Source organism: Callospermophilus lateralis, chromosome 14 (assembly GCF_048772815.1).
Source record: "Callospermophilus lateralis isolate mCalLat2 chromosome 14, mCalLat2.hap1, whole genome shotgun sequence".
NCBI lineage: Eukaryota > Metazoa > Chordata > Mammalia > Rodentia > Sciuridae > Callospermophilus > Callospermophilus lateralis.
In genome coordinates, this window is record NC_135318.1 from 14,667,310 (window position 1) to 14,676,888 (window position 9,579).

General features: G+C 46.4%; 1 protein-coding gene across 1 annotated transcript; it reads left to right on the forward strand.

The window, feature by feature from the left end:
- Positions 1-1,132: 1,132 nt before the first annotated feature.
- LOC143380739 (b(0,+)-type amino acid transporter 1-like) lies at positions 1,133-8,790 on the forward strand. Its single transcript, XM_076833927.1, has 6 exons — positions 1,133-1,891; positions 5,164-5,297; positions 5,474-5,603; positions 6,541-6,665; positions 8,001-8,088; positions 8,560-8,790. Exons 1-6 carry the CDS (start codon positions 1,133-1,135, stop codon positions 8,788-8,790), a joined length of 1,467 nt encoding a protein of 488 aa, XP_076690042.1.
- The last annotated feature ends 789 nt before the right edge of the window (positions 8,791-9,579 follow it).

Sequence of the window (9,579 nt, forward strand, 5' to 3'; positions counted from 1 at the left end):
TAAATAATATAAGTCCTCTAGTCTTCTAATCAACCCTCCCCCCACTAGATGCACTAATAAAACTCTTAGTAATGGCTAACTGAAGTACAGCTCACTAGGCATTTTATACAATTTTAGCTACTTCAAATGGGACATGTTATAATCCTTAGAGCAATTTCATGTGGTAGGAATTATTATTAATTGACAGGTGAGTAAGGTGGAGTTCAGAGATCTTGTCCAAGAACACACAACTGTGCGGTCCTAGACCCAGAATTTGAATTCAACCATCTCATCCCAGGACCTGTACCTTAAACATTTCTTCCCTTCTTGCTGGGGACAAGCTCTGTCCTGGACTATCTTGATCCTCTCCTTTGGCCATCTTGGTTCTTTTTTAAGGAAAGTTTCATGCAGTTTTCATTATAGGGTGTCTGCATTGGAAACCATGTTTCCTAATAAGTTGGTTGAGAAAACTGTCCTAAGAATGTCTTAGGCTCCTTGGGAGTTCATAACACACTTGAATCTAATGTATGAAATATGATATGTCAAGAGCTTTGTAATGTTTTGAACAACCAATAAAAAAAAAGGAAAAAAAAAGAAAAATAAATAAATAAATAGCATAACTGGCAAAAAAAAAAAAAAAAAAAAAAAAAGAAGAAGAATGTCTTAGGCTCCTGATGTGCACTGTTCAGCTGCTCTTGGGTACAGAGCAGTCCTCTGAGAGTGGTTCACCACGTATTGCTGTGGAACTGGAAACAGATTTCTTTTATGTCTTTTCCTTTTTGAAGTGCAAGGGATGGAACCCAGGCTCTTCCCCATGCTAGCTAGGCAAGTGCTCTACCACTGAGCTATACTCTCAGCCAGCAACAGAGGTTTCCATTAAAATCTCTCTTTCCTTGACTTCTTCTGCTCTGCTGGACTGTTTGGCAAGCAGCTCCTGCAGACTGCCTGTCTGGGGGTCCCAGTCAGACAGGTGCTGCCTGGATCAGCTCCTTCTAAACCACACCCTGGCTCTTTGAACGCTGGCTCAGATGCTCTCTAGTGCTATAATCATTAACTCCTTCAGGAAGCCTATAAATAAGTACCAGAGCCGTGGCCTCTCACCAACGTGAGTGCCTCTCATCACTACGGTGGTAGTGTCTGTTGAAGTTCTGAGATGGAGAGACGTAAGGAAAGAAATGGCAGTGTCCAGGAGGCAGGGCAAGAGTTGGGCAGTGGAGCACGGGGACTTATGCTGAGAAGGGAAATGGGTCTGTGGAGCGCTGTGTCCCTGGTTGCTGGCTGTATGATTGGCTCTGGCATCTTCATGTCTCCACAGGGAGTCTTGGTCTACACGGGCAGCCCTGGGGCCAGTCTTGTGATCTGGGCACTCTGTGGTCTCCTGGCAATGCTGGGTGCCCTGTGCTATGCTGAACTAAGTGCCCTGGTTCCTGAATCTGGGGGAGAATATGTCTACATCTTGCGGACATTTGGCTCCTTGCCAGCCTTCCTGGACGTCTATATATTTGTGCTGGTGGGCAGACCAGCCTCCATGGCTGCCATCTCTCTCAGTTTTGCTGAGTATGCTCTGGCTCCCTTTTACCCTGGCTGCCCCTCAGTTCCCCAGGCTGTAGTCAAGAGTGTGGCTGCCTCTTGCATTCTGCTGCTGATGCTGGTCGACTTCTGGAGCTCCTGGCTGGCCACCATGCTGACGAATGTATGCACAGCTGCCAAAGTGTTCTCATTGCTGGTCATTGTGGTGGGTGGGGTTGTGGTGCTAGTCCAGGGCCATGCCCGTACAGAATTCATTTTGTCTGCCTTCCACAACACAACGCAGCAGGCAGGGCGCATTGGCATGGCTTTCTACCAGGGGCTGTGGTCCTTTGAAGGCTGGAATAGCATCAACTATATGTTGGAGGAACTTAAGAATCCACAGGTGAGTCCATGTTGCCACTCTGTGGGTAAATCTCTGAATTGACAGCTCCAGCTATTTAAGTTCTGATTATTTAAATTTGGGGTGACCAAATTTACAAATAACCCAGCCAGAAATAAGGGTTTCCATCCTGACTTGTGAGACTTGAATGCTCAATTCACTGTCTAAATAACGACCTCTCAAGAAAGCAGAGAACTTTATGATACCCAGAGTCTCGTCTTCCTACCTGTGAGATAGGCATTATCACCCATTTTTCACATGGGAAAACTGAGATTTAGAGGGGACATTATTTTGACTTCAAATTGCTAGGAAGAGGTCATGCTTGATGGTCAATATTTCCTGAATTGTTCTTTCCAGCACATTGTAGCAGATAATTCATAGTAGCTGAAACCTGGGAAATACTACTGGCTATAGCATATTTGGGGACAAGAGAACAAGCCAGTTCTGCCTGCTCACACCACTCATAAACCTGGAACTGATTAGTCCTTCAGGGCACCTCAGGACTCAGAGCATTTGGATGTTTGGGTACTGTGGATGTTAAGTTTTTGTTCTACATCGATTTGCTGAGGATGTTATTTGTTTGGTTTCTTTTCCCTTGAAGGGGTTTTAAATTCTCACAGAATGAGAACTTCAAAGCCTTCGCGCTGGGTCCACTGGGCTGGCTCAGAGGCCACTGCAACTTTTTGAGTCTTGGCAAGGCTCTCTCGAGGGGAGTTTAGGAGAAGAAGATCTTGGAGACCTAAGTCTAAGGGCAGAGAGAGAGGGGCAGGGAGAGAAGGGGGGAGAGAGAGAGAGAGAGAGAGAGAGAGAGAGAGAGAGAGTGAGTATTGGGAAGACAGAGAAAAACTTTGGACTTAAGTTTTATTTTTGCATATAATTTCTTGTACTTCAGCTCTTTGCCTGTAAAATGAAGCCATTTTAGCTGTTTTGCCTCCTCAGATGGCTCTCAGGTATCAGTGGTGTCATGACCCGTGGAGAAAGCTTGGGCTCTGAGTGTCTTAAACAGCTGTACAGTTGTAGCTCTTAGGGGAACGGATAGCATGTGGTCAGGCTGGCTCTGAGATGGGCAGAGGGCTTCAGAACAGAGGCACTCATGGATTGACTCCTTCATATCACAACGACAGCAGCCTCTCTCTGAATCCAGGTCTTGGGCTCAGAGCTGAGCTGGGGAAATGGTACAGGGCCTAAGGATGGGTAAGACAAGCTCCCGTGCTTACAGTGGGGATTGGCAGAGTTTTCCCATAAAGAATCAGAAAGTTGAGATCTTAGACTCTGTGGGTCATACAGTTTCTGTCACAACTACTGAATCCTGTTGTGGTAGTATGGAAACAGCCACAGGTAAACAAAGGAATTTGGCTGTATTCAAACAAAACTTTATTAACAAAACCAGATGGCAGGCTGGATTGGGTCCATGGCCATAGTCTGCTGATTCCTGCTATATCAGAGCATTTCTTTCTTCTTCTTCTTCTTTTTTTTTTGTACCGAGGGCACTCGACCACTGAGCCACATCCTGAGCACTATTTTGTATTTTATTTAGAGACAGGGTCTCACTGAGTTGCTTAGTGCCTTGATGTTATTGAAGCTGGCTTTAAACTCACAATTCTGTCTCAGTCTCCAGAGCTGTTGGGATTACAGGTGTGTGCCTCCGCACCTGGCTCAGAACATTTTTGATGAACGTTTTTAAAAACAAAAATCTAAGCAGGTCTTCTGAATGCTGGCATTTGAGATTCTGCTCTAACTCTAACTTGGCCCTCTAAAGCACATATTAGGAGAATTTTTGTTAGTTTCATACTTTTTCTCCCCAATAAGATAGCATTATGTTCAGATTCCCAGGGATTTGTATGAAGAATTAAGGTACCTGAACATGAAATCTGGAGATCTCACTGCTCTTGTGATATCTTGGCCAGAATCCTATCCAGGCCACACCTCAGGGCTCTGACATTATCACAGTTCATTCCTTGCTGGAAGGCTGCCCAGGGAGAGGTCAAGTGTAAAAGCATACCAGGCTCCTTGCCTCTTACTATGTGTGAGGCTAAGTCATACATGCTGGTGCTCACCTTGTTGAGGGCCTCCCACAAGGGGAGGGACAACCCTGGATCACCTTTGCTACAGGTGGCCTTGTCTAGACCTAGGCACAATCAGATTGCAGCACTGGGGTGATAAGAATAGACTAGAATGCTCATGCTGTAGTTGGGGCAATTTCTTTTTATGCCCAGATTCCCAGGTTTTAGAGCTGTAAGGGACCTGAGAAAGGACCTGCACCATATAAAGATCCATTGCTTCAAAGGTGCAATGTGTTTTGTGCCTACATAGTTCCATAAAAGCAATATGAAAATGAATCTGGAGGCCATAAAGGGGAGGGCATGTTGTGTCCTAAGGAAACACAAGGAGGAGTGAGGAAAGTTTCATTACTGAGGCCAGCCAGCCTCGGGGACCTGAAATTGGTCCTGAGATGATAGCTCCATCCTCAATGTCCTCAGGCTCACTCTTCCATCCCTACCTTCAAGGTTTTCTGCTGGCTGACCTCAACCTTGGCAGAGAGGTCTAGAAAGTGCCTTTTTTGTTAAAAAAAAAAAAAAAAAAAAGCTGAAGAGGAGAAAATATGCTAATCAGTGGCAGATGCTTAATTAGGGGAGGATTCTATCTAGTGCAAAACAGACTCATGAGATCTTTTTTTTTTTTTTAAACCCAGGATCAAACCCAGGGGTGCTTAACCGCTGAGCCATATCCCCAGCCCTTTTTGATACAGGGTCTCGCTAAGTTGCTTAGGGCTTCACTAAGTTTCTGAAGCTGGCGTTGAACTTGTGATCCTCCTGCCTCAGCCTCCTGAGTCTATAGGATTATGGGCATGTACCACCATGCCTGACTAGGATCTTTAACTTTCCTGTCTTCTTCTCTGTAGTTGGCTACCATGATTGCCCTGCCAAGATTCTCTCTCCTTTCCACCTGCTTGAATCTCTTCTCTGCAAGTAGAGCCCAGCATAAGGTCCTCCTTATTTTGGACGGTTTGGTGATGCTTTTGTCTCTCCCCGACCCCAGCAACCCCTCTGTACCACCATGCCTGACTAGGATCTTTGCCCAGTGCCTCATGAGGCCCCCAGCCTATCTTCCTGAATGTGTGCCTGTCCCACGGGGATTGTGGGCTCACGGAGGAGCTGCATCTGACTCTCATCCCTCAGGACCTGGCACAATGCTCTACAGTCTGACAAGCTCAGCACTGGGGTCCAGAAAGACCTCACTGGCTAACACGTGCCCTCCTCTTCCTGACCCTGCAGCAGAACCTGGTGTGTGCACTGATGATCGCCATCCCTCTGGTCACTAGTCTGTATGTCCTGGTCAACATCAGTTACCTGCTAGTGCTGTCACCCAGTGAGATTCTCTCCTCTGATGCCGTGGCTGTGAGCTGGGGGTAAGTGAGTCACTTGCTGTGTCCCTTGGACACCCCACAGAGGTTCCAGGATGGAGGAAGTTTGGCACTTGGTGTGTATTTGAACTTGCCTTTGAACATACTGTTTGCTTCATTTCTGCGTGGGGCTTTGTGACCTTCTTCCAGGTTGCTGACAGAGTCCCCCTCTGTTGTCCTAGGAACCAAGTTCTGGGGTCCTGGGCCTGGATAGTGCCTTTGGCTGTTGCACTCTCAACATTTGGTTCTGTCAGTGGGATATTCTTCAGTGGCAGCCGTGTGTGCTATGTGGCTGCAAGAGAAGGCCACATGGTGAGAGATGGGTCTGGGACCAGGCAAGGTGATGGGTACTACAGGAGGGCTGCTGGAAGGTCTGCCAACTCTCTCCTGCCTGGAGCTTAACATTTGGCCCAAACCAGGACTCCCCCAGTAAACTTGGCCCTCTTTTCTTTTGAGAGCAGGACTCAAGCATTGCATACCAGTCAGCTTTGATTCAATCCCTTTACTTCCAGGTGCAGGGCTATCAAGGTCCTGGTAGTGCAGGGTGAAGGGTGTCAGTGATAAGGATGTTTGTGTATGACAAAAGTACAGAGGCCACAGGATGAGGCACAGAAGGCACATAATGACCTTTCCCTCAGAGCTTTTTTGTCCCTGTGTTAGCTTCCACTCTAATAACAGTATAGCAGATGACCTTAAATCCCAGGGGCTGGCTACGACATTTGGTTGTTGCTCATGTGTCACTCTTCTTGCACTGGACCAAGTCTGCTTTTATCTCAGGGATGCAGGCCAAAGCAGTAGTGGCTTCTGGAGCATATATATATATATATATTTTTTTTTGCCTAGAGCAAGCGTCAGGGGTTCAAGAGACTGAGACAAACTGTGTAAATATACTTAGACCTTGTCACATTTTATTGGCCAAAAGCCAGTGATATGGCCTGGCTCACATCAATGGATGGGGAACTGTATTCCTCCTGCAGAGGTGGAGAAAGAAAGACAGTATTCTTGATAGGCAGTATTCCAGTCTTTCACAATAATCTAAGATTCCTCCCATGATCCATCCATACCTGCTCTACATTTTCCTCCTTGGGCCTGGTCACTCCAAGTAAATCACAGAGACCAAACGTTGGAAGCCATAATGATCAGTGGCTGTTAGGTTAGGCACACCAGTGTCCAGAGCATGCTTGTCTGGGAAAGGGACACCCGCTGTGGCTCTCCTGGGGCCTGCCTGACACCTGACTCTGCTTCCCAGCCTGGATTTCTGTCCATGGTTCATGTGCGTCGCCTCACACCAGCTCCAGCCCTGATGTTCACCATGGCCGTGGCTTTGGTTTTGGTCATCCCAGGAAACTTCAGCATCATTGTGAACTTAATGAGGCAAGTGAAACTGTTCTCCCAGGTTGGGTATCTGTATTCCCCTATGTGTGTATACTAACGTGTGCACAGATATAAAAATGTGTATGTGCTTTCCTGGAGCCCCTATCTGCATCTACTTACACACATGCCCATGTATGTAACAACTGCATGCAGACATCTTCTTGAGTTCCATGTGTACAAACTCACACACATGCATGGGTGTAAACAAGCACACATACACTTCTGGAAGCCCAGGCTCAGGGACCCTGCTGTGCTCATACATTTCAGCCCCTTTTATCCAGTTTCCAAAATTAAATATGGCTCTCTCTTCTCTTGCTCATTCCCCCAAAATTCAATAAGTTGAATATTTCATCCAGAGACAGACAAAGGCTCGTGCTTTGTCATTTTTTCTTTTTTACTTGTTCCTTTACTCTGATATTAAGATAATATTAAGGCATATTCGGGCATCATTAACATTACTTGTAGCCCTTGGACTTGGCATGATTTTCCTCCTATAATCTGGTCTGCATTCTGGACCAACATAACTTCTATCGAACTCAGGGCAGACCTACACTGACCTTACTATTTTCCCCGGGACAGAAGCCATAAGCTGTTGTGATATCCACCTGTAATTTCATGAACTCATTTGAAGCATAGTCAGTAGGCAGATACGTAACCAGAAGGCAACGATAATGTCTGGGTACAAAGAGAGTTTTCAGTAATTTTTCAGGCATTACGTGTTCTCATTCTTTGCTTTTTAATTAATCTGGAACAGAACACACAGAACTTGAGGTGACTCTCCTAAGAACACTAAGTAACAGACAGGCTTTTTTCCTTTTATCTTTTCCCCATGAGAAAGAATAAAGCCGTTATATGGTGAGAATAAAATCAAACCCATAGTGAGTATTTGGGGTACTGTTCAGGTGGAAATTGGGGAATGTGACAGAGAATGTCTCAGCACAGTCAGATTCTCAGGATGATCCATCTCAACCAGGACCCAAGGCTTCCCAGTCTTCACCTCCTCAAGACATGGCTTGGTCTGGACCCTGCCTCCAAGCTCAAATGGAGTCTTTATCTGATGTCAGTCACTCAACTCTAGACACTGGGAACCACAGAGGTCAGGGTTTGTTGGGGTGCTTAGCAGCCCACACATCATGTCACTAACTCTAGGGGAAAGGTTGGTTGGGAGGGGGACTCTGTTATGAATGTGCTGGACCCTGCAGAAAGCATGGGTTTCTTTGAGATTCCCACCAGGCTGTACTTTCTAAAAATACAAACACTCCTTCTCTTTGAACACTTCTTCCTGATCCAGTCAGGGCCCATCAGGGAAATCCTGACCTAGACTTTTCCTTGCAGCTTCCTATCCTGGATCACCTATGGAACCACTTTCAGCTGTCTCCTATACATGAGGATTAAGATGAAGAATCTTCCCCGAACTTACAAGGTAGTCTTTGGAAATAGACATAGGGCTTTTCTGACCCTTGGCTCCCACATAAGGCAGACCTTTGGGCCACAATTTCATTAAGGCCCAGAGGAAGAATGTAAGAGGGAGGACCAACTGGATACCAAGGCATTGATTCTGCTAGGGACCCATTTCTCCTCTGGAGGACCCTGAGGGAGAACACTGGGACACAGATGCAGAGGATATATGTACACATTTGGTTTCACATAGCACAGAAAGGTTCATTCTGCACCTCAAGGCTTTGCTACCTAAAATGTTCCTTGCAGCCTCACAGTTACCTTGCTAGCCCAGTTATGGTGTTGTGGCAGGGACTGGGGAAGAAGAGCTAGTGGCCTGTGGGAGCAACAGGAAGGCAGGCAGGAGGGACAGAGACAGAGAATACACATCACCTTCCAGGCCCCCCTTCATCACTCAGTTCTCAGGGGCCAAATGCCCACTTTATGCCTATTGCAGGTTCCCACCTTCATCCCTGTCATCATGCTCCTGGCTTCTCTCTGCCTGGTCCTGGTACCCATCATCGACAATCCCCAGATGGAGTTCCTATATGTCTTCCTGTTCCTGCTCAGTGGCTTCCTGGTGTATTTCCTGTTTATCTACTTCCAGTGCCAGCCCAGGTGTTTGCAGATGGCCACCTTACATTTGCAGCTGCTTCTGGAAGTTGCTCCAACTACTAAAAATCATTGACTGAGGAATTGGACAGGTTCTGCACTGCCCTGTTTGCTGCAGACCTCATACAGGTGGCCGTTTTAGGTTCTTTGTAAGTTGACCATGCAGAATTCTGGTAAGCTCTTAAGTGCTATAACACAGTTGCTGTTGAGTTTTGGGTTATTCACCAGGCAGCGCCCTCCTTCTCTAAGAACTGCTCCTTCAACACAGCCACATAGGCCATCAGTCATTTGATCATTATTTCTTTCTTTGGGATTTTGACATGAGAATTCTGTGGTTCTGTTCATCCTCTGGTGGTGGTTGAGCTGAAGAATTGTATATCCTGAAATCTATATGGGACCTTCTTCCATTGTATGGTCAGAGAAGTAGAGAAAGCCACTGTGACGAGAAGAATAAGGAGATACACATTGAGATATGTTGAGAAATGGGCCCCTGAAGACTTGGGTTGGGAGTGGAGGTGGGAATTCAAAAGTGTAGCAGCCTTGTCCCTTATGGTTTTCTAGTTCTGATTCCTGTTTTGTGGTCCGACTGCCATCCAGTGGTCCTCTCTGAGAATTTTTCTTTCTTTTCCTTTCCTTTCTCCCTTTCTCTCTCTCCTTTCCAGTGCTGTGGTGGGGATCAACTTAGGGCTTTGCACATGCTAGACAAGCACCCTTCCATTGAGCTTTATCCCCAAGCCTTGCCTGACTTATTATTTTCTAAGACAATCTGATACCGTAAGATGGTATCTTCCTGGGAAGGAAGTGTTGAGAGCCACAGCGGAAGGGGCCCCAGCAAACTTCCAGCTGATTGGCTCACCGTGGCCCC

What these genes read in the sequence shown, in the direction of transcription:
- LOC143380739 (XM_076833927.1), top strand. Translation starts at nt 1,133, where the DNA reads ATGGAGAGACGTAAGGAAAGAAATGGCAGTGTCCAGGAGGCAGGGCAA. An exon ending in AGGAACTTAAGAATCCACAG is followed by an intron (nt 1,892 to 5,163) that starts GTGAGTCCATGT and finishes CTGACCCTGCAG; the next exon opens with CAGAACCTGGTGTGTGCACT. An exon ending in CTGCAAGAGAAGGCCACATG is followed by an intron (nt 5,604 to 6,540) that starts GTGAGAGATGGG and finishes TCTGCTTCCCAG; the next exon opens with CCTGGATTTCTGTCCATGGT.